This window comes from Pseudopipra pipra, chromosome 4 (assembly GCF_036250125.1).
Source record: "Pseudopipra pipra isolate bDixPip1 chromosome 4, bDixPip1.hap1, whole genome shotgun sequence".
NCBI classification, from domain to species: Eukaryota; Metazoa; Chordata; class Aves; order Passeriformes; family Pipridae; genus Pseudopipra; species Pseudopipra pipra.
In genome coordinates, this window is record NC_087552.1 from 32197652 (window position 1) to 32221265 (window position 23614).

Here is a 23614-nt window from a genome sequence, read left to right on the forward strand (position 1 = left end):
AGGAATATTTTTAAAATACATGTTGCAAATATATAAGTAATATCAACCTTAAAGTCATGTCATAGGTGGCATAAATTGAAAACAGGAAGTGGAAGGGACTCAGCCAATGCCTCTCAAGTGTGTGTTTGCAGAATCAGGGTCAGACTGGGTTTGCCAACCCTTCCCTTGCATCCTTCTCTCCAGCCTCTCTACACATACTGCTTCAGCTAGGAGGAGCCATGGGAAAGGCCTTAGAGCACAAAACGTTCAGGAAAACTGCTTTGCTTGGTGAGGAATTGGGTGTAAAGGCTGGTGGTGAGCTGTGCAGCATGGCTGGTTGCATGGGTGCAACAGAGTTGTGCAAATACACCAGTTCAGTGGTGTGGAGGGGTCATCCCTCATTTCAAACAGTTGTTAGCCCCATCTGACCCTACACTAATGATGTAGGGTGACCCTACACAAGTAGGCTTCTTACCTACTTGTAGAAACAAACATTCCTTTTAGATTTTGGTCCAAGAGTAAAACTTCAATTAATTCAAAACCTCAGTAAAAATGAGAGGGAGCCAGCACTTTATCATGCTGTAGAGACTCAGATCCAGGGAAGAGGCTCAGCAGCAGTCTCACTAGAGACCTAGGCACCAAAATTGGAAGACTGTTGAGGTAGCATAAACTGACTTTAACATCTGTTTTATTTAGTGTAATGTCTCCCTGTCTTTAAAATAAAGCACTTGAATGTGCTATTGAGAAATACCAGAGCAATTTCTGTTCTTTCACAAGTAGCTAAAAATAAAGACTGGGATATACTTTCTGTTTCACTTCTTAATATATCAGCTTGAGACAGTTTCTACCTCTGAGTGTATTTTTTGTTGACAAATTTGTCTACAAGCCTAAAGTGATTTGCTAATGCACTACTCATCAGATTTTGAGCAAGTACATTCAGACAGCATCGCAAACTCTTTGCAGGTCTTGATCTGTGCTGTGAATTTGCTTATGTGGATCACATGGGAAATTATTACCAGACCCAGAAAAAGAAAATGCAAGTAAAATACAATGAATTTATGCTGTAAAATTTAAGATTTTTTAGCTGGATAATGACACTAAATACACTGGATCAATTTTAAATATTCATGAAAAAAGGGGGGTATTCAGGAACGATGGCTGTACAGTGCGCTACTGTGTGTCGTAGAGCAAATGAAACTTATTCTGAGTAAAATTTAAGTGACTTGTTAGTATGTATGCTCTGGAGTAGAACACTGTTCTTGGTCATTGATAGTATACTTCCTAACACATCCCGATTGAACACTACTTTGTGGTAAATTCAGTTAAGTAGTCTTCAGCAGTAAAATAGGCCACTTTCAAGTTGCTATGTACTTTGATCTATGTCACAAAACAATTTTATTAGAAAACTTGAAAACTTTGGGAAACAAGCCACATTTTATGGAGAAATAGCTCCAACTCGTGTCTCTAAACAAAGAGCAAAAACCACTGGTGTGCAATTCAGAAATGACTGAATCAAATAGGTTTGATCGGAGTAACATTCCAACCATCAAAAGTTTTCTTAGTTTTGTTTGGCCAACTGCAGAGCACAGATAACAAGTTCAGACTTTTTTTGTAATAATCAAAAATTTATTGAGAATGTGTACAGAAATAAAATAACCATCCACAGAGGTAAGCACCACTCGGGGAAGAGGTTTGGGTGTCTTACAGTCAACGTTTTTTTATAGTCAAAACTGTAATGTTAAGTAAGTTCAGTGTCTAGGAGAAAAAAGATTTGCTTTCCCTGTTCAGATTGGCCTTTGTGAAATTGTCCTTTACGCATCTCCAACCTACAACAGAAGAAAAGAGTATTTTAATGTTCTTCTAAAGAAAGACATACATAAGGCTATGATGACGTGTTGATAGTGTTCATACATTGTTATACTAGTTCAAAATTAAAAATGTAACATTTAAAACACGTAAGGGCAAGGGATTATTTCTGATCATGAGACTATCCATTTATTTATCTGTTAAAAGAAACAGTAATGTTAAAAGTATACTAAAATCGAAGTACAAGTATTTCTGTGACAAAATGGTAAACAAAGCCAACTTCCATAAGTGGGCTTAACACTTCAGCTGTCCATGCTCAGTGTTTGAAATGATCACTATGTTCTGTTATTATTTTAATTATCTCCTCAGCCCTGTGGTCGAACCTGTTTGGTGCCTAGATTGTGCTGCTGTCCATCTACTGACAGTCTGTTGAATGGGATGATTTTCATTGCAGATTTCTTCATGGAGTACCACCGGTCACGCCAGGTTGCCCAGATAATGCCATTGTCAAATCCAGATGGACCAGCATCTTGTGCTGTGTACACACCACCTAAAAAATATCAGTTGGAGTAAAACAGTTAGTTGCTTTCTAAAATAGTTAATGTGCCCATACATGTTTCTGGTACTAACACTTCCATGGCACCCCTGGGCGTGCTAACAGGCCCTGTTCACTGCCTTTGTCCTCCTAGTTTGCTTCCCTCAGGATGGATTCTACCACTTTGGGATGGAGAGTTCCTACTGCTGGTGTTAACAGTTATTGCCAGCTTTGGATTTTTCTTTGCCACTAAAATGCAGTGTCCTGGATTATAAGTATTTAGAAGACACTTCACCTGTATAATATTTGCCATTGAGGTGGCCAGCATGACATCTATTCATCCACCATCCAGATCCATCTTGCTCAGCACAGTTGCCATCATATTTATCATTGTCATTATCATAGGTACTGAACTGCATGCCATTATGATAGGTGAAGGATTTATCACTTGGGTCATCTCCAAAATCATAACCATCAAAGGCATCCCCGGCTTCACCACCAAGAAAGTAGGCATAAGTCAGTCGATATTTATCTTCTTCACTTCCCACTTTGAATACAGCATAGTCAGCAGTGCTGTAAACAAAGGAGAATGGTGACTATGAGCATGCTGCATTCCGAGTCATGCACAAATGGAAAATGCATAGGTGTTAGAACTGCAGAAAAGGCATTTATTACATCCTAGCTTTTTAAAAGGAATTGGGTTTATGTGATTGTGGATCTCAGTTCAATGACATACATCCGACCAACTTTTGTACTCCAGTACCAGACATGTTTTCTGACTATTAGTCTTCACTGATGTATGAAATATCTACATTATAAAAACACTCACACACACACACATATATCTACATCTCCCAGGTTTGTAATGCTGAGGCTTACTTAGGTCACGAGAAATATCTTGGTGGAAGGAGCGGATGTCTCCAGAAATAGCAAGGACAATAAGTCCTCCAGGAGAAAGGAATACATAGAATAGAAAATAAAAGAATAGAACAGAACAGTTCATTTGTTAGGGACTTATAACTGTCATGTAGCCCATAAGACTCGAAGAAACTTGAAGAGAAGAAACATATTCCTTCTGCCTAATAAATGAGTGCTGACAGCATGTGGCCTTCAGACATGCACGTGTGCCTGGCAACAAGTCCCACAGTGACTGCTGTCACAGCTCTAAGTTCAGGAGCCAAAGCAGTGTCCTACGCATGTTAGCAGGTCTAAGGGCTTGTAATTTCTTCAAAGCTGTACAAACTGATGCAGCAGTGGGAGCAGTAGGTTTTAAGCTGTCATTTTCAAAAGCATCATGAGCAAATACCCTTTTTTGCCACTCCAGTCCTCCAGTTCTATTCGTAAGGTGTAAGGCAGAGTAGACTGTGTAGTTATTAAATGTATCTTCTCATTGCCCAGCCAGAACTCAGTGGTGTCATCTGGAGACAGGTGTCCAAATCCTTCCTTGTACTGAACCCAATTTTTGGTGAAGTCCTCACTCCCATCCAGTCTCTGGGGGGAAAAAACCACCAAAACCAGAAATAAAAACCTCAGTCAAAAATATATGTATCTTATGTAGGTAAATAAATCTGTGCCGATGCAATAAGCTTGCTGATAGTAATAATACATAAGAGACATACCCTTTGTAATACTGTCCAGCCATTGCCATATGAGTCAATCTCACAGTAGACTAGGAATGGCTGCTTGGCTTTCTGAGGCTTGATAAAGTAAAGACCACTTTTCCTGGCACCTTTATTTGCAATGTCTTGGCAATCTGAAGTAAAGATATTCAAAGGATCATGATTAATCTAGCTACAATTCTGTCCTCACATATATTTTATATTCTAACTTTCTTAGCGCAAGAAATACAATTAATCTAAATGCCATTGTTGCAAAGTTAGCTATTTAGTCCACATACTTTAATGTCACTGCCATAAAAAATCTTATTGAGCATCCCAGGACTTGTGTAAGATGAAGATGAATTTAGTCTCACATAGAGCTTAAGCAACTTAAATGTAAAACATAGTCATTGCATTAATTTTTATAGCAACAAAAAAGGACACTTTTGGAACTAATGGAATAATTTTTTTTCCTGTGTTACTCAGTAGAAATGTGATAATGAGTTATCTTCTGTTTCTCCATGGAAAGTCTACTTACATTTAGCATACATTTTGGGACAATGGTATTTTGGCTAAAAAGGCCACGGAAGAACTGTGTCCCATCTGAATGCCTTGTTTGCAGAGTGTCTACTTGCCACTGACATTTATCCAAGCACCAGCTTTATAACTTGACATTTTATATATCTTTGCAGAAATCTATGGCCCAAAAGATTACAAATAACTCATTGCTGTGACATCAATCGGCGGCATTTGTAACTGAATTAACTCTCCACCATCTATGAAGCATTTTGCATACCTCTTCCACTTGTCTCCTGTATTTCAACCCTGTCTCGGCATGGCTCCTGACACTGTAACTCAAGCTGGGTAATCTTCTCTTTCAGCTGTGTGATCCTGTTGCTGTTCAGTATATGTATATCTGTCAATTGTCTGGACAGAAAGACATAAAAATGGGCTGTTGACTCCTCTGTTTCTGAATATGTAATACACATTTCCCTGTACACACGCCTCATATATCTAGCATGCTGCTACATGCACCCCTGCAAAAGGGGGTGCCTCTATTATCACTGATATTTAAAGTTAAGGAAACTAGCCAAAATTGGAAAGCACATGCTTAACCTTACTCAAAACCACATGCAAAACTTGACTCTAATCACCAAAACTCCAACTAGTTATTAATGTATGAATATAACTCTATGGAGAGTTTTACTTTGCTCTCCTAAAGTAAATGATAAACTATTCCTCTTTAATTATGGATGTATTTGTAAAACATGAGTTCTGTAAATAAACTGCTGTAAGTGTCAGAATGCCTAAACAATCTGACATAATGGTATAGAAGTGGAGATTTTTTACATTCAGGTCAAAAAACATATCCTTAAGATTTAAAAATATTAATGATGTTTTCAATTTTATTTTCAATGTCAATGTAGAACAGACTACTAATGAGTTTAAAGTTAATTATGATTTATAACAATGTAACTGAGCTGATTTTCATGGATATATGCAGAAAAATTGGTCAGAATGAATGATTGTATAAATATTCCACACACTCTGCATTACAGCACGAAGTCATGACCTCCAAAGATCATGAAAAAAAAATGTAGGGGTAGCTGCTACAGCAAAAGAAACATAAATAGAAATATTGCCAGGCTTCATGGCATTCTTATCTTGCACTTCTTGCACAATTAACAGATCATGCAGATGAGCAGAGAATTCAGTGTCAGATCCTCTTGATCCTCCTGTGCCTTGCTAGGCAGCTACTGATGACAGTGTGAGCAAAACTGTCCATGTCAGCACAAAAAAACATTTCTGAGAGAGCCATGGTGGCACTTGATAAAAGAACAGAAATAAAACAATTTGTATTGTCAAAAACATAAAAAGTGAAAGATACCTACTGTATAGTATTTTCATGAGACAATATAGTGTTTTCATATCTGATAATTTCTTCAATTATTTTCCTGGACTTTTGAGTAAGAGCATCAATCGAATCTGTAAAACAGACAAAGGTATAAAATAATTGCAATTATGCAACTTAAAAGGAAAACAACTTAAATTATATTTTTCAATTGTGCAGTTATTTCTATATTCTCACTTGGTAATGTCTGCTTCTCAGAAGGATAGAGGCCTTGGATGTGCTGAATCAGATGTTCTGCTGTCACTGTGGAGTTAGAAATTTGCTGCAAAATTCTCTCCATTTCCTGCAGTTCATTATCCACAGTGACATGGTATTTATTAAAGAAATCTGCAATGCCACAGGTTGTTGGGCAGAAGCTACCCTAAAGAAGAAAGAATAATAGTTGGCAATGTTTTGGGACCAAAGAAAGGAGAGCAGAATATTTGGGCAGAGGAACTTTCCTGCACTGCTGACACAAATGATAGTGGATAAAAAAGAACAGGAATTTGCCACTCTGCTGTATTTGTATTTACAGAGGCAGTTTACTTTCATGCTATGTGCATACATAGCAAGAAAACAGTGCATGCTATTACTTTTGTAGCATCTTCTGGATATGTGCTTTCATCCACAGCGCAGCCTCCCATACGTTTTTACCAAGTGTACATTGCTATTAATAAATAACAGGTTTAAGCACAGCACACTTAATAAGTATTGAAAACAACAAGGTTCAAGTGACAATGGTAGTTAATAATCAGCATAGGAAAGCTTTAATTACACTCTTAAGATATAAGAAAATTTTTCAGGTACTTACAAATCGATCATCCAATATGCAGCAGTTGTCTATGGTAGCAACGTACTGAAGAGAAGAAAGAAGACCATTTTCAGTGGATTTTTTCTGACAGCGTTTTCTGTGCTAACATGTTTTCTAACACTCTCTCTTCACTTACCGCCATGCTGGTACAAAAGAGCAGGGAGAGGAGACACCCCAGGGGAGTCCAGCTGTGTAACCTCAGCCCCATCATGTCTGTCCCACCAGGTGCTGACAGCTGCTCTGTGCAGTTGTGCAGCCAGCAGCTGAAAATGTTCAACCCAGCACAGGGTGGCAGCAGTTTAAGGAGGCAGGCTGAAGCTAGGGGCGGGCACTGGGAGGTGGTGGGAAGAGGTGGGGTAGGGTTTTGAGGTGGATTCCCAGAATTTGCACACCTCTCTTACTCCTCCCATTTTCAGAACCTGTTTCCCACTTACCCACTTGATCTCTGCTCCAGACAGGCCTCAGGGGAGGCAGGAAAGTGGAACAAGGCATTGAGATGCTACATCCAGTAACACAAGCATAAGGAAACACACACGGCTTCACGACAGGGCCTGGCAGAATTTCACTCAAATAGTACAAGGAAAAGCCACAGTAGCCATTTGAATTATGTGCAACAACTGTAGCCTAACAATAAACACTGTTTTGTGGTTATGTAGCACTTCTCTGCCACAGATCTCAATGTGCTTTGCAAAGAGACTCAACATAATTTTCCCTATTCTGTGGATGACAAAACTGAGGAAGAGAAAAGCATGAAGTTGCTGGACAGTGGCATATCTGCAAAGAAGCCTGTGGTTATTTGTCACAGACAATGAAAGCACAAATATTCCCTACCCTTCAACACAAGGAGTCCATTTCAATGACTTTGGTCAATGCTTTCTTATTGGGGAACTTAGTTTGTTGGAATCTGCCTTATTCAATATTGCTAGAAGACTGGTGACAGGCCCCCTTTTCTGCTACGGGCTTTGTCCCAGGCAAATTGTTTCAGTATGTGCTATCTGTATTAACAGCAATCATACCTTTCCACTCATGCCCTGCACCTGGTCTCCAGGCTGTGGCTTCTCCAGAGAAAGCTGGATTTTGTGCCTGTACAGCATCATGCGTGATGAGACAATGTTGAATGAGGCTTTTGACTTCATTACACGTTTGACCAAATGATGAAAAGAATGGTGGGACTGGGGCTCACTGCTAGATCTTTTGTTACTGGGGTCAGCTTTGTGATTTCAGGCAAATGATTTCACCTTTGTACAGCAGGATCAATACTTCAACTTTGCTTAATAGGTACTTAAAACACAGACAAAAGCATTCCATATAAACCAGATTATTACAAAATTACATCAAATTATGCCCTGAAACATGGAGAGTTCCTGACCTGTATATCCTTTTTTATCTGGTCACATTAGGTCAAACAGAATGTTCCAATCATGTTCGAAGATATTGCCAGAAGGAGATATGAGTATTCATGATGCTAAAAATCCAACTGATGTGACACTTCCGTGAAGCTGAAGCAGTGTTCATGGGAGAGTCAGCTTTCCAGTAGCTGTACTGATGACCAGTGAGTTAGCTGCCAGGCTGCCAAAAGTATTTTTCAGAAGATGACTAATGCTATAAGTTTGCCCTTCCAAATCTGGTATTACCCTCCAGAGTCCTGTGCAGAATGTGCTTCTGTTGACAATACTAATACAGAGAGAACATGATTCCACCTTTTATGTGGTTAGTTCTGTTTCTTAAAGAGTGAAAATAAAGTAAATTAAAACTGGGTAAAAGTCTACCTGCTTTTGTGTTTTTTCTTGTTTCTTCATTGACGGTGTTAACATCGACTCAGGAAACTACCAGTGAACCTCCTTGCCACTGCTGCTCATACATTGAGCTTGCTTTGCTGCTTCTTTGCAGGTCATGACACATGGGTCCACAGGGTCCTGGAGGTACAATGTCAGAGGCTGTGCACCAGCAGGATTCCCTTAGATATGACAATACAGAATGAGTAGATGGCTGGTATGAACTTTGTAAGATAACTGGCCCAGCTTTAACCGCAGATGTACACTGAAGAGTGCAGATGGGCACGTGCTGTCCGTGACGCAATTAGGTGAACCACATAACACAATTCAGGTATCCCTCAGCCTTTAACAGAGTAAAGAACACCCCTTTCCCTGTTGTCACTAATAACAGTACATATAGGCTTGAAATTCTGTCAGAAGAATATTTGGTTACAGAAAATGAAAAAATTTGTCTTGTGTTTCTGGGCAAGAACTTCAAGAGGCAGAAAAGATGACAACAGTCAACTCTGGCAGTAATAGCCTAGTTGATCTTGAGATAAAAAGCCTGAGCTTTTAGAATTAAACCATGAGAATGGTTGTAATGAAATAATATCCATGTATAAATAGAGTTTCAATGTTCAAGATAGTTGGCTAATTGGGCAGACAAAGCAAAAGGACCATTATCCCTAAAAATGAGTGAGGAATAGAAAACCCAAATTTTAAATTGTGTGCTTGTGTTGCACAAAATTATCTCTGTATATATTTATATTCATGAAGGAATCAATTTTCAACATTGCCTTAATGATTACCAAATATCTGCACATTGCATTTGTAAGTTCTACTTAGCTGTATTTATGGTTGCAAACACTGGTACTACTTAGCAGAAGATGTAGATACCTGAACCTCAAGAAATTTGTGCTTGCTTTACTAAGTACATGGTCATGATTTAGCTTTAAATAATTAATCCTTTCATATATTTGCTTCCTTTTCTTTTCTTCTCTGGTTACACCATTCATTATTTAGAAATATTTTATTCCTGCTTTTCATTAAGTTGAAAACAACATGTTTTCTTCGAAGAATGAGTACGTAGTACTTTTCCTCCCTTACATGACATTTTGTCTTGATGTGTTCTGGCTGCAAAACAGCTGACCCATTTACCAAATAAATGTGCTAGAGACCTAGTTGTACCCTGAGACGTGTCCAACATAATTTAACCATGTTGATTTTCTGGCCAGTGTTTTATTTCCAGTAAGTCTATTTGCTGCTTTGTTAGCACATGAGGAACAATTTGTGTAGCACAGGTGGAAATAAGAGTTCTCAAACTCAGTTTACTTTTTTCTTGCAATATATTTTTGAGAAGATAGTAAAGGTAAATCATTACTTGTTTAAAAGAGCTTTTTTCAACTCAATATTGATTAGTATTTTTGTCATAAAGCCACCGGGACTCTATCCAACACCTTCCCAGTATTCATAGAAAACCTTTCCTCAGAAAAATGAATCAAAAGAAATATGCTTTTGTTTGTAAATTAGTTTCTGAATATCATTATATCCTTATGGCTGTCTTGGAAAAACAGCTGTTTTTTAAACTCATACTTACATGCCTTAAGAATCTAATCTGAAAAACCAGTCTACAATATTTCAGAAATTCTGTAGTGACATATTTTAACATTTTCAATGGGGTTTTATTACTGTTTAACCTAAAGTGTTCAGTGGACTTGACTTGAACTTGCATTTTTTTTAGATGCTCCCACAGTTAATTTTCCCATTTAAAAACAAACATCAAAAATAAATATAGAAAAATACCAAATAATAAATATTGAAAAAAAACCTCTACTCTGCTTTGCAATCCATCATCAATATGCATCACCCTGCTTGTACTACTACTAACTTAAACAGATTAGTGGGCAAAACCCCTTTGCTAGGTCAATCAATGAGTGAGTGACAATTAGGATGAGAAACAGAAACAGCTAACAAGTTGTCTAGTATTGAAGTTATGCTGATGGTGTGCTAAAAAGCCAACAGTACGAAAGTGAAAATGAAAAACAAAAAGGTTTTGTAGCTGATCTTTCTCTTTCAATACTCAAAACTTGGGCAAAAGGTAAATCACAACATTTTTGCCAATTGGATAGTCCACTCTGTGCGACACACTTCTTCCCCACCCTTCCTGAACTGAGTCAACAAAAATCAATGGCTCTTCATGGAAGAGACTTTAATTTCTTTTCACCTGTGACACCAGTACAGGTACTCACTATGCCACAGCTCAAATACTGGCTGGAAATAGTTATTTCTTTGAAAAGTGAGAGAGGAAAAGTAAGAAATGTATGTATTTCATGTCAGCCAGAGCTTTCCATTTTGAAAGAATTTATGGGGCATTTTGCTGCATGCACACTGTGAATACAGAAAAGGTACTTTCACTCATTTTAGAGTGCATTCTTTAATAATTATGGGATAATGCATTTTCTGAAATCAAAACATGGAGGTTACATTGATTTGTGACTGCTAAAAGTCAGCACTTTTTGTAGATAATATAACAACCTAAAAGATCTTTTGATTTCCACACAGAATAATCAAGGATTATTGCTTTAACACATAGTTCTTATTTTGTCTTCAAATATTATTGCAGACAAATTTTAAAAAATATTTAACAATTTAAAAGGCCAAAAATCAAGGCACTTCATAGTACTCCTGAAAATACTTCATATCCATAAGCCAGATGTTTGATGCTTTGAAAGAGCTATTATCTTATTTTTGAAAAATTTTATAGTGTTTCTCCTTAGCATTTACTTAATTTCATACATTTAAGATTTTATTTAAACTTCATTCAAAACTTAAAGTATTAGGAGAGGACATATATCTAAAAAACCCAGGAACGTGATATAAAGGAATGCGGTCAATATGGTTCAGAAGATAACTCATTTTGTTGTTTTGTCAACAAGGCAGGTTGTTGACAGGTTTTTCTGAGTCCCAGAGCATAGGATGTTATACTTCAAAGTGATAAAAATGTACTAAATTACTACAAAACCCTAAACCATGTTTTGGGTTCAGTGAGGTATCATTATTGAGCTTTGAGTTGTTTGTGCCTTAAATAGGGGTATTACATGTAACATGGCAAATTCTCTCCCTTTACTGATTTACAGAGATCATTTTCAACTGTTGATTCACTTAGGAAAGGCTGGTATTCAGACTGTCTGCAGAGGAGAGATTGCAGTGTATACTTTACCTTGAGGGCAAGAACAGTGAACTCCATTTGTTAAACAAAGAAATGCACCAATTTGTGGGACTGAGATAAGTAGTAAATTCAAATATTTGCTGAATATTTTGTAATTAGTTGAGAGGACAGAGCCTCAATAAACTAAAGCCTACTTCAATAAACTAAAATATATGCTGAAACTATTGTTTGAACAGGAACTTATTTACAATGACATTAAAAGAAACATAGCAAAAATGTAATATATTTCACAATAAACCCCCAGCCTGTGAAATACTTTGCTTGTACCTTTTTAAGCAATCAGAGGAAGCCTGACTGTCAGAAAAATCCTAGAAATATAATGGAAAGTATATTTGCTTTGGAAAAATGTACTCTGTGTTGTCTTCTGTGACTTCCAAAATTAGGCCTGAGTGATACTAATTCTGGATGATTGAAGCAGAAAAATGAATTTCACATTTATTTTACACTACATCTGTGCTCCATGATGGTGCACAAACCTGTTTACAGGGAGAGAAGTGCAGGCCTATGTATGAAACATTAATGCCACTAGCCTATTAAAAGTAAATATAAGTATTTAGGGTCACTGAAGGAAATCGAATCTCAGGCTGATCATTTGAACCATCAACAGGAGAAAATTATCCTCTTTAATTTTTTTTTTTTTTTTACTTTGTAGCCTTTTTCTTTCTCCAGCATAAAAATTAAATCCAGATTTCCCCCCTCTCCCCCCCTTTCTTCTCACAGCTTATGAGAGGAATTCAGAAACTGGCTTACTCTTAAAAGCTGTACATTAAGCAATGGATTCCTATCCCGTGATTGAGTTATGGCAGCTATTATTGTGGACCCATATCCCCCATATAGACCACAAATACAGTCACGTTTTTCACTAGCAACTCTGTGTATGAATTTCACATAGGCTTGTTACTGATTGTAGTTTCTTTCGGGCTTCACTGACAACCACACAGCGCCATCTGATGTCCTCAAAGAGCAATAAACTATTCCTAAAATCTGTAAAATCATATAAAGCCCAAAATCTTAAAATTAAGACTTGACCATGACAGAACATCGCCTCCCAAGCCTACCTGGAAAATAACCTCTAAATAATTTGCCTCTATTTTCATCAAAACAATCCTAACCTCATGTATGAAATTATAGGCTCTGAGCTAATCATTACTGCTCATGATGGAATGATGATGATAATGAAAACTCAGTCTTTAAAAAAATAATTTGAATAATCAAGCTGAGAGAATAGAGGTAGTGAATAAACTACTATTGCGAAAAATAGATTATTTTATTGGAATCTCAACAAGCTTATAAAATAGCCTACTTACTTACTTTTGGACAAGTCTAAATTGTGCAAGAAACAAAACTGCTGGGGGAACCAATAGAATACAGGCTTTGATCCCTTCATCAGTGCACCATTGCAAATAATAGAAACAATCCTAAATCCTTTCCTCTTGTTTTTGGCAGATCAACTAATAGGTGTGTCTTAGTATTTTATACACATTGGATATTAATTCTTTCTCACACATATCAACATCCATATGCAAATTTGCTAAAACTGTATTTAAGGTTCCATAAGGGCATTGAAATGGTTTCTGACAAAGCAAGATCCAGTCCTTCACAGAACCATGAGCAGTCGCTTTCAAAATCCATGCTATGACAATACTTGAAAGAAATGAAAAGAATAAAGCACTCCTCTATATTACAAGACTGTTCTACCAATGTACACATGTGCATGTGAATATTTATATCTTAATATAGATAAAATGCTCTGTTAGTCCAAATGGGGTGAAACGCACACATTTGCCTCTCTGCCTGGTGCAGCACAGAGGATGCTGGTAGGAGCCGACGGCACCTTCTGCGGCCAGAGGTTGTTTTTGCAGGCGAGGCGGCTGCCGACAGAGGTGAAACACAGCCATCTACCGGCCTCTGGGTCACTGGGTGTGAGCAGCCAGGTCTTCCAACGTCCAGAAATTCAGTTGGGCAGCATGAAATCTTGGCCCAAGACATTTCAGTGGAAGTTTTACTTACACTCATAGGTTATAAATGATTCTGTTTGTCAGGGGCATTTCTTTTTAATGTGTATTCAAAGCACAGATGTGAGGACTGCAGCATGTTTGTTACAGTATCTCAGCCAAGGTAAACTGCATTTGAATTTCACCACAGGATTTGAGACCATTGCATGATTTGCTGAGGATTAGCCATGTTTCTTGCTATACTGCAATATGTTGGAATCTTACTGCAAAGTATTCTGTATAGAAACACACATGAAAGACACTTTAAAAATTTAACTACAGAAAGTATCTATCTTTATGTCTATACTGATAGCTGAATATTTTATACCAGACAGTTCTCTCTTCAGGTTCTTGCTTCAAAGTTTACTTTAAGGAGCTACAATAAATATATATTTAGGATAAAGCTAAAGTAATAACACATATATTTATTATATCTATTTATTACATATATTTAGGACAAAGCTGGAGTAAACTATGCATACATAACATGTTCCCCCCTGCCCCCCATGATTATTTGGATGTTTACTAGTTTATAAGGACTCAAACCTTGCAAAATTTCAACATAATAATTAAGTATTTAATAATTTAATAATCAAAAGTTAGATCCTTGCTATGTGTAGGGAACCAAATTTTCTTTCTCTGTGACCTCTTTGGTTCTGCCTCTTTAATAACTTAGGACAGAAATTGTTCATCACTTCTAGCGTTCTTAGTGGCACTAAGAATGCTGGAAGACGGTCCTTAAAGCCTTTTTTTGCAATAGGAAAACATTGTACCTCACTAAATACAGAACTAAATTCTAAGATCCCAGCATGACTATTTTCTATCTTCTCTCAACTGCATTATTTCTAATTGCAATTTGAATTTAGCCTAACCGAAGTTTCATCAACAATTTTCAAAAGTACTTATTTATTTGTTTTCAACATGGTTACTTCTTACATCACTAAACCCCCTCTCGTCATCACGTACATAGTATTGTCAATGTTGCACCAAACATTGTATTTTTCAGCACTCCTGCAAAGACATCAGATTTTATTATTGTATCATTTGCAAGAGATAATTCATGAAATATAAATGCATGTGTTAAGGGAGGCCTGGCTATTATTGCATCGAATTAGTACGTAAGACTGAATCAGTCATAGTCCTTCATGTGACTTCAGTTCATGTCAGACAGGGAGTAGCTCTAAGTACCGATACGTGATTAGCCTCCAGTGGAGACGTTCGGACACAGCCCTCCAGTTCCGACTTCTGATCGCAAAACCGTTCCTCCCATATTACGGCACAAGTTCCTAGGTTGGTGACACTTATCTCATGCCCACAGACTAGAAATTCAACGCAGAACCTGAGAAACCTGTCCTGTCAGAACGGAGACATGCACTCCCACAGAAAGCCTCACTTTTTAATAAACATATTTCGTATTTAGGAGAGGGTTACATAAAGATTTCATAATCAAGCTGACATGCTCTGGAAGTTATCACAACCTGAAGGGCGTTTCCACTTTTAAGGTTATCCCCCTACACACCGCCTGTTGCTTCGGTAGTGACACGGGTGCCCTCGGGGCAGCACCTCCTGCCATTGATGCGACAGCCCGGCACCCTCCTGCCATTGATCCATGTCTGGCCTAGGCCAGGATACAACCCAAACCAAAGCCGAAGGCCCGACTGTGCACGCCCTAGGCTCGCCCCGCCACTGCTGGCCAGCTTTCACCCAGGCTACCCAAGCCCAGCTGCACTCCCACAGCTCCAATCACTTTGCCCGGCACGCCCAGGATTTATAGACTTTCTCCCGCCCCTTTCTCCAGCCGCTTGCGCAGGCCTCCGGCCCCTCCCCGGCTCCTCCCCGGCGCTCTGTTGGTCGGCCGCGGCCGGGGCGGTGCCCGCGCTGCTGCCCGCCGCCACCATGAGCTGCGCCGCGCTGCTGGGGCCGCGGGGGCCGCGGCTCCTGGGGGCCGCCGTCCGCCCGCCCCGCTGGAGCCGCCGGCGCAGCGCGGGCTGCGAGCCCCCGGCGGGCGCCGCCGTGCGCATCGGCTGCGCCTCGGGCTTCTGGGGCGACACGGCGGCCGCAGGTGTGGCGGCGGGGCCGCCGGCGGCAGCGGCTACCGGGGGGCTGCGGGAAGAGCCGGCGGGGGCTGTGGCCGGGGTCGGGGGCTGGCGGGGCGGGCGGGCGGCGCTGGCTGCGGGCGGCACAAACAGCCCCGTTGCGTAAGCGCCGGGCCGGGGCGGGCGGGGCGCGCCGGGGGTGCCGCGGTGCTGAAAGCCCGCTCTGCCTTGCCCGACAGTGCCGCAGCTGCTGTACGGAGGGAAGCTGGATTTCCTCGTCTTCGATTACCTGTCCGAGATCACCATGTCGCTGCTGACGGCCGCCAGGGCCCGGTCTCCCGTAAGTAGAGTCGGTGCGAGCCGCAGCGTGCCGGGCTTGGCTGGGGCGGGCGCTCCGGTATTTCCCGACCTCTCCCTTCAGCCCAACTCGCACCCGGCGTCTGCTTAAGACATGTCTGGTTACGGTGATACGATTCCTTTCATATACTTCTTACTTGTGTGTATATATTTATTTTCATCTACTCGGTTTCATATAGTAAAAGTCATGTCATTTTATGGCATTGTATGACATGGCTTAATGCTCGTATTGTCCGAGCATTTTGAGAGGTGGTTGTTCTTCCCTGTTTTCCCTGTTAAGCAAGGAAAGGGCTTGGGTTGACCTACCCCTAAGAGATGGTTATAGCTCTTAATTTTTTCAGGTTTTAGGTTACACTCCGGATTTTGTCACCACTACCATGGCTCCGTATATAAAAGATATTCACAGGAAAGGTATGCTATTGTTTGTATGAGTTTGTATGTTAATTAACTTCACCTGCTTATGACGATAGGCTGAGACAGTCTGTACAGGGTACCACAGGAGAGTTGGAGAGGGAGTTTTTACAAGGCCATGTAGTGATGGAACAAGGAGGGATGTCCTTAAGCTGAAGGAAGGGTAGATTTAGATTCTGTATTAAGAAGAAAGTCTTTACTGTGTGGAGGGGCACTGGAACAGGTTGCCCAGAGAAGTTGTGGATGTCCTGTCCCTGGAAGTGTTGGCTGGGGCTCTGAGCAACCTGGTCTAGTGGAAGGTGTCCCTGCCTATGGCAGGGGGCTTAAACTACATCATCTTTAAGGTCTCTTCCAACCCAAACCATTCTAAGATAACTATGAAAAATCACATGGTAATAGATTTGAGTTACAGGTCTGATGGTGAAGTTTAAATTGGGCTAATTTAAAATGTTTGCTATCATTATAAATATATACATATATTTTCACAAATTTTTTACTGTGGCTTTAGTTTGTAAATTGAAGATTGCTTTACAGATCTTTGTTGAAGCATGAGATCTAGACGTTTTCAGTGTAATTTTACAGTACCACTTTCTGATCACTTTTTTGCTTGTTTACCTTAGTACAGCTTCACAGCTTTCTGAGTTTGAGAGAAGAAAGGGAATTACTTCTGAGAACGTAATGCCTTGCTAACTGTACAGAATTTTTAGTTAGATGCACATTTCTACTAAAATGCAGCTGTTTGCGGAGCATGGATGTTTGAATGACCGGTGTCCAATACTGTTCCTATAGGAGATTTTTTTATACTGTCTTTCTGCTTCTGTATGTGTCTTGGTCATTTTTCTCCTTCCATGCATAAAGGAAAGATGAGAAATATCTATAATAATTATTTTTCTGTAAACAATTTTGTACTGGCTTTTAGTGATTATTTGACAGGTTAAATGGGGTTCATATTTTAATGTGATCTTAGTATTTTACTTGATTAGATATCTGCCACCTTACAAGATGATACCTTGCTTACGTTTCAGCACACTTAAGGTTTTTAAAATATAGGTGATGGTGCTGCCTTTGGAATTTACCTTCTTTTTTTTTTTAATATAAGGTATTCGTGTCATCAGTAATGCTGGTGGAATTAATCCACTTGCTTGTGCAGCTGCCCTTCAGGATGTGGCAAAGAAAGCAGATGTTGATTTGAAAATAGCTGTTGTTGCTGGAGATGATCTAATGAGTGAGGTATTCTGCTTTGTCTTAAGCCTTAGTAGCATTAGTCTGTATAGCATGGGAACTTATTTTGTGTATCCTTATTGCAGTAGTCTACTATTAAAAGTATCTGGAAGTTGTTTCTTAATTTTCTTAATGCGTGAAAACAATTCTTGGCGCATCTTATGTTTGGTATGGGATGGGGGTGGGTCTGCTTGTGGATCTGCTATTTAGATTTTTGAAGCAAACTGTGAATATGATATAAGGTCTGCCTGATGTTCAGGAGAAGCTAGTATGTGCTGTTACGTATTGCTTCTGTCTAAACTAACTAATCCTGCATGTTAAATCTTCTAAATATGGTGTTGTTACCATGCATTCAAATATATCCCTTCTAGCTTCTTTTTAGTAATTTACATGGATTTCCTGATGTTCCTTTGTTTACAGGTAGCTGGTTTTTCTGTTTTTAAGTAACTAGTTTACAGCCATTAGGGTAATATTAAGTGGGAAGACTGAAGTTTAAATATTAAAAAAAAAATAAAATTGAAAGATGAAACATATGGGATTTTTTGACTTAAAGAGTTACACTTTATTTATGAAGTCTCCAAAAAAATGTTGGTCTTACCTGAAAAGGTACTGGGAAAACGGTTTATATCTTGATAGTGGTTAAGAGGGGAGAGGTTTGCACTATGGTTAAATCTCTGCCTGTAACTTGGAAAATTATTTATCTGCTTAGGATCTGTTACTCCTTGCATGCTATTGAATGTGGAAGATGGTCAAGTAAGATTCCTTATTTGCAAATTATGTGTGGTGCTTGGACTTTCTTTTAAGAAACTTCTGCCCTACTAAAATTACTGTCTGCTTTCCAGAATTTCATTACTGGTACAACAGTGAAGTGGTCATTATTTGAGCTTGTTATGAACATGTCTGATCTGAAATGCATTATTTTCTATGCTGTTGTCAGCACATAGCTTACAGGAACAAAAAAGAGACAGCTTTTACTGACTACAGGCAACTTTTACTGTTGATACCAAATATGCTAAACTATACTAGGATATATTATTTGTGGTTTGGAGGGTTTAAGTCATTAACATAGAACACCAAATTAATTCAGAGTGGAAGGTTGTTTTTTTTTTTGACATTGCAGATCCCACCTGTAAACTAGTATTATATGTTGTGTCTATGCAGTCATTGTTCCCTCCATCCACTGGACTGCCAGGCTGCCTAATAATGCACGGTCAAAAACACCCCCCCTACTTTTCTGAAAACACAACCTCTTTGAAGTATCACGAGAAGCTGCAGGATCAGCCTTGTTCTCTGGCCATGACACATTTCAGGTGTGGCAGACACATTTCTGCTTGCAGGAGTTGATTTAATAAATCCTACAGCAATTAAAGACAGTTTAAAAGACTAGAGAATATACCAGTTCATTGTATTTGATCATCTGTGAATGAACTAGCATACTTCGAAGACTGACTTAGTTTTCTGCATGCTGGAAAAGTTATGGTTAAAAGTGTGTCTAAGGCTTTTAACCATTCAACTGATTTGTATTGTTGGTAATTTGAATAATTATACTTTGCTTGGAGTTGCTGTGGAGTGGATCTGTTGTTTGATACTAATAAAAGGCTTACAGTAGAAACTTCAAAATACTCATAGATTTGGTGTTCTGTTTTTTTTTCTAACAGAAAGAGAACTTAAAAGGAGCTGGTATCACTGATTTAGAGAGTGGCAAACCATTTCCAGAGAATATTCACAGCATGAATGTATATCTTGGGTGAGTTATTTTATCAGGTTTTATTTATTATGGACAAACAGTTTTAACTAATTGAGTACGTGAATTTGTTTTACTTTGCAGTTAGAACTAACTAGTGTATGAGGTTCACCTTTGAATTATTCAAGCAACCAGAAAAAAAAAATTGTAACTTGTAAATAGATTTTAATTTACAACCTTGGAATTTACAACTCTTTAGCACTACATCATCTGTGAATGCTCAGGTTTTAGTTCAAGCCAAAACAGTTTTAGTTGAATTACAACAATCACAAAAATGCTTTTTCATGTGCTGTGTATTCTGTTGCAGCATGGAGTATTTTATGATGTTAGCACTAGAGAAGTGCAACTGAGGATTTCAAGTACTGGGACATACTCGGAGTGCTGTAGGAGGTTCCATTAGTGTGTGTCAGGCTTTGCGCTGTTGAAGTTTTGGAAACTGGCTTTTCAGGAATCACTGTTTTGAAAGATCTCCCTTGCCTCCATCGTGATATTAAAGGCTTTCAGTATATCTCTAAAAGCAAGTGTTCTGGCTACCTGTTTGTTAACAGTTGCACTTTTATTGTCACCATCAACTTCAGATGAATCAATCAGATCTATCAAAGGGAAAAGACTGAGAAGAGGGACAATGGTCAAGTGCATCTCTTACAGCTGATAATCTGTATGGTCCTGTTTTTGCTTTTCTGTCCTCCATGTTACTCATAAATATCATCCCTTCTGTATTTATGCTTGGTGTTTTTCTAAACTGTGCACAGTCCCCCCTCTTTGGTATTAATCTTAATGTAAAAACTGGTGTGCTGTCTCTTTTGTCGTTATCATTGCACTTTCTAGAATGCATCATTGACAGATAGCAGTGGATGGCTGTGCCTAACGTGTTTTTCCTCTGTAAAATAAGAACCTTTTAACAATTAGTCTTTTTTAATTAATCTTTATGTTTTCTGTTGTTGCTGGATTTAAAAAAGCTGTTACCTCTGTCTCTGCTTCCTTAACAGAACAGCAGACTCTCACTTTGGTTTTCTAATAAAAGTGGTGTTTCTTTACGGAGGACTTAATCTCAGTTGTGTTGCAACGTAAAGCTATTACCAGCCTCCTAAATTAGTGGTTTCCTAAATTACATTTTCCTTTGACACCATCAGCAGTGGATGTTTATTCATAAAGCAAATAATAAGTTTATATATGCCTTTAAAACAAGTCAGCATGAGAGTGCATTGGGTGAAATCTGTAATTTCTGTAGATGGTGCACTGTTAATTCTCTAAATTTGATGATGTTTACACTTTGATTCTTGTTTCAAGTGTGTAAACTCCATCAGAAAAATTTTCATTTGCTTATTGGTTCTGAAGTGTTTCTTCTGTCCCTTTTCCTTTGGGCTATTAGGAATTCTGTGAACTCTTATATTTTTGACAGTATAAGCCAAATGGCTTTTACTGCTTTTTAAATGCAGTTATGCAGTTTGTCTATCAGTGTCCTGTATGTGTGCAGAAACCCCATTTTTCCTTTTTACCTGTTAGTTAACACTGTGCCCAAAGATGTGAATTGTTTCTGTATGCTTTATATTTGCTTGTGGTTCTAGCTAGTATCCTTTGGTTTATGTAGCACTGGGGGGGGGGGGGAAGGGAAGTACATTTTATGTTTACATCACTTAGAGGACTTTGGTGTCTTCTAACTTATCTCTATCCCTTGACAAAATCGGGGCTAAATCTATAGAAACTGTAGAAAAAAAAAATCTCTTGGCTTTGTTCTTCAAGGCACACGTGGATTGTTTTATTTTTTTAAGCTGCCTATTTCACGAAGAATAGAAGGATCCAGCAGATAGCACGGATTCAGAAGCCAGGACCTGTGCAGTCTGGTCAAGGCTTGCTCACTGAGGTGTATAAACTTGAGTAGTTCACCTGGGTGAATATTTTTAGGCCTGACTAATTTTGAGTGGGATGACTCTTACCTGATCAGTCTCTAAAATCTGTTGCCAGAATTTCTTCAAAAATAATGACAGCACAGTGCTCTTGAAGTCGATCGATACTGCAAGTTCTGGAAGCACTTAGCTAAATTGATCTGAAAGGTTTAAAATTGGAGGGCAAAGTCACCAAGCTTTCTCTGTAAAGAATATTCATCTTTTTACACTCATCTACAAATGAGATGAGTAATGAATCTCTGAAAAACACTATTTTCTGTAATTGATAACAGAAGTGTCCCTCTATGCACTTTCTTTAAGACAGTTTTTATAAGCATCAAGACAAGTGTTTCAGTTATGTTATTTGGGTACCTGAATTCGATAGTGTTCTCATGACTGCTCTTTAAAATAGTCTTGTATATACACAGTGACAAATTAGTTGTTAAAGTTGATTTTATTGACTTCCTAGGGGATTTTTAAGTGATTTTTAACCTGTGTGTGGCAGGAAATGCTTTAAAATGTCGAAGTACTTACTGTTGTGTTTTATCATCTTTAGTGCAAGACCAATCAGCAGGGCTCTAGACCTTGGAGCTGATATTGTTGTGACGGGTAGATGTGTTGACAGTGGGATTGTATTAGGACCACTCATTCATTCTGTAAGTACAAGTTAATTTCCATATGATAATTAATATAGGTGAATCAATATTCACCAGTCATTGTTAGTCAATTTTTGTTCCTTGTGAAAATGTAGATACTAAATTAAAAGTAATGAGTGTCTGTATTTTTTTCTTAGGTTCATGAAAAGATGCTAGCTTTCACTTCTCCTAAAAATATAGCAGGGATATTTTAACTTGTATACTGTGAGGCTGGAAAAATTTCAGTTAAGGAAGTCTTACTCTGTTTCAGCACTATTTCACTCTTTCCCCCTCCTGCTTCTTTAACATTTCGTGTTCAAGATTAAGAAACAAGTATATTTTTCTTTACCCCAAGGTGTCGATAGTAGAGTTCATTTTGGGTTGGAGGGGGGAGCACATGAGAGTTCTAAAACACTGGTTTTGTTTTGAGTAGTCAAGTTCAATGCAGCATTTCTCGAGCTCCTTGAAATTCAACAAATTATACCAGCGAGATGTGTAGTTTTTGAAGTATTTTTAATAGATTTTCATGAATTTTTGTGAATGATCACACATTGAAATATGGAAACTTTCTTTTGGTGCATATTTAAAAAAAAATATGAGGCTATGTGTTAGTGTCTAGTTACAAATATGCTTTCTAAAACATCATACTCTTCATGCATGTCAAACCTTGCCTAATCTAGAGTTAAATTCTGCTATTTATTATTGCCATTATAACTTGTTACTTTATTCCTAGCTGTTTACATTCTGAAAATAACAATTGTCAGTGTGTATTATCTACTCCAGAGAGACCTCATCTAATTTATTGAAAGGTTTTTGGGGAGATTTCTGCAAAGGGCTAAATAAGAAACTTACTCTATTACTTGCACTGGGTTGAACTTCAGGAAAACATTCTAGTTAAAATTTCTAGTTAAACAGAAAGCATACTTCTAGTTTTCAAGGATGACTAGTAGTACTCCAGGAACTGACAATTTTCAAAAATTGAAAAGGGGTTTGTTTCTGTGACACAAGATAAGTACTAGATCTTTAAACCTCTGAGTTGTGCAGGTTTTGAATAATATGAATGTTGCACTTCCAATTTTTTTTAAGAGGGTATGACTTTTAAGAGTTTGTATTTTCTTGTGTGTATCAGTAAGAGGAAGTAAAACAGACGTTTTTGATAATATGCTGTATAGGAACTCAAATCCATGTACAACACCTGCCAATTATTATTTAGATTTCTACAGTTAAGTAAAAATATATCCCATACATTGCTACTGAAAGCAGCGAATGGGCTGTGTGCAGTTTTCTGTACTCTATGAAACTTTCATATATTTAAAATACTTGTATTTTTCTTCTAGTTTGGCTGGAATAGGGATGAATACGACTTGCTAGCTGCAGGAAGGTAAATGATATAAAAAGAAATTGGATAAATTTGTATTTCATATCACAATGTCAAGATACCAACTTTTTCAGCACTTAGTGATGTTTTGTATTATCATTGAATTAATTTAATGTTTTTGTTAGGTTTTGGGTTCTTTTTTAAGACTCAGTATTCTTGCTTGGAATTGAAATTATAGAAACATCATTCTGGAACCCGCTTAAAATAACAAAAGGAGGAAAGGGTTGAATGATTTTATTTAACGGCTTAACTTCCTGTTCATTTGGTGTCAAGAGATGAAATCTTACAGTACAGACCAGTGATTCCCAGCTTTTTCTGGTGGGCAATCACTGCTGATAGTTGGGATGGT

At 38.3% G+C, this 23614-nt stretch overlaps 2 protein-coding genes across 2 annotated transcripts in view; one reads left to right on the plus strand and one right to left on the minus strand.

Moving 5' to 3' along the window:
• Positions 1-1583: 1583 nt before the first annotated feature.
• On the minus strand, positions 1584-6910 carry FGG (fibrinogen gamma chain). Its single transcript, XM_064652297.1, has 10 exons — positions 6757-6910; positions 6621-6665; positions 6008-6191; positions 5811-5904; positions 4715-4845; positions 3940-4073; positions 3627-3811; positions 2616-2893; positions 2169-2335; positions 1584-1805 (listed from the first exon to the last, which is right to left on the minus strand). Exons 1-10 carry the CDS (start codon positions 6829-6831, stop codon positions 1791-1793), a joined length of 1308 nt encoding a protein of 435 aa, XP_064508367.1. The 5' UTR covers positions 6832-6910; the 3' UTR covers positions 1584-1790.
• Positions 6911-13414: 6504 nt separating this feature from the next.
• The window catches only part of LOC135413765 (uncharacterized), a 64578-nt gene continuing 54378 nt past the window's right edge, over positions 13415-23614 (plus strand). Inside the window, exons 1-8 of the mRNA XM_064653905.1 lie at positions 13415-13560; positions 15100-15659; positions 15873-15973; positions 16332-16401; positions 17501-17631; positions 19281-19369; positions 21809-21908; positions 23225-23268. Of these exons, the coding sequence (XP_064509975.1) occupies positions 13415-13560; positions 15100-15659; positions 15873-15973; positions 16332-16401; positions 17501-17631; positions 19281-19369; positions 21809-21908; positions 23225-23268 (1241 nt within the window). The remainder of the gene's footprint in view (positions 13561-15099; positions 15660-15872; positions 15974-16331; positions 16402-17500; positions 17632-19280; positions 19370-21808; positions 21909-23224; positions 23269-23614) is intronic.

Excerpts from the sequence above, each read along its gene's own strand:
- FGG (XM_064652297.1), bottom strand. The coding sequence starts at position 6,831 with ATGATGGGGCTGAGGTTACACAGCTGGACTCCCCTGGGGTGTCTCCTC. Across the intron at positions 6,666-6,756 it reads TCTTTTGTACCAGCATGGCG|TACGTTGCTACCATAGACAA; the intron begins GTAAGTGAAGAG and ends TCTTCTCTTCAG. Across the intron at positions 2,336-2,615 it reads CAATGGCAAATATTATACAG|GTGGTGTGTACACAGCACAA; the intron begins GTGAAGTGTCTT and ends GATATTTTTTAG.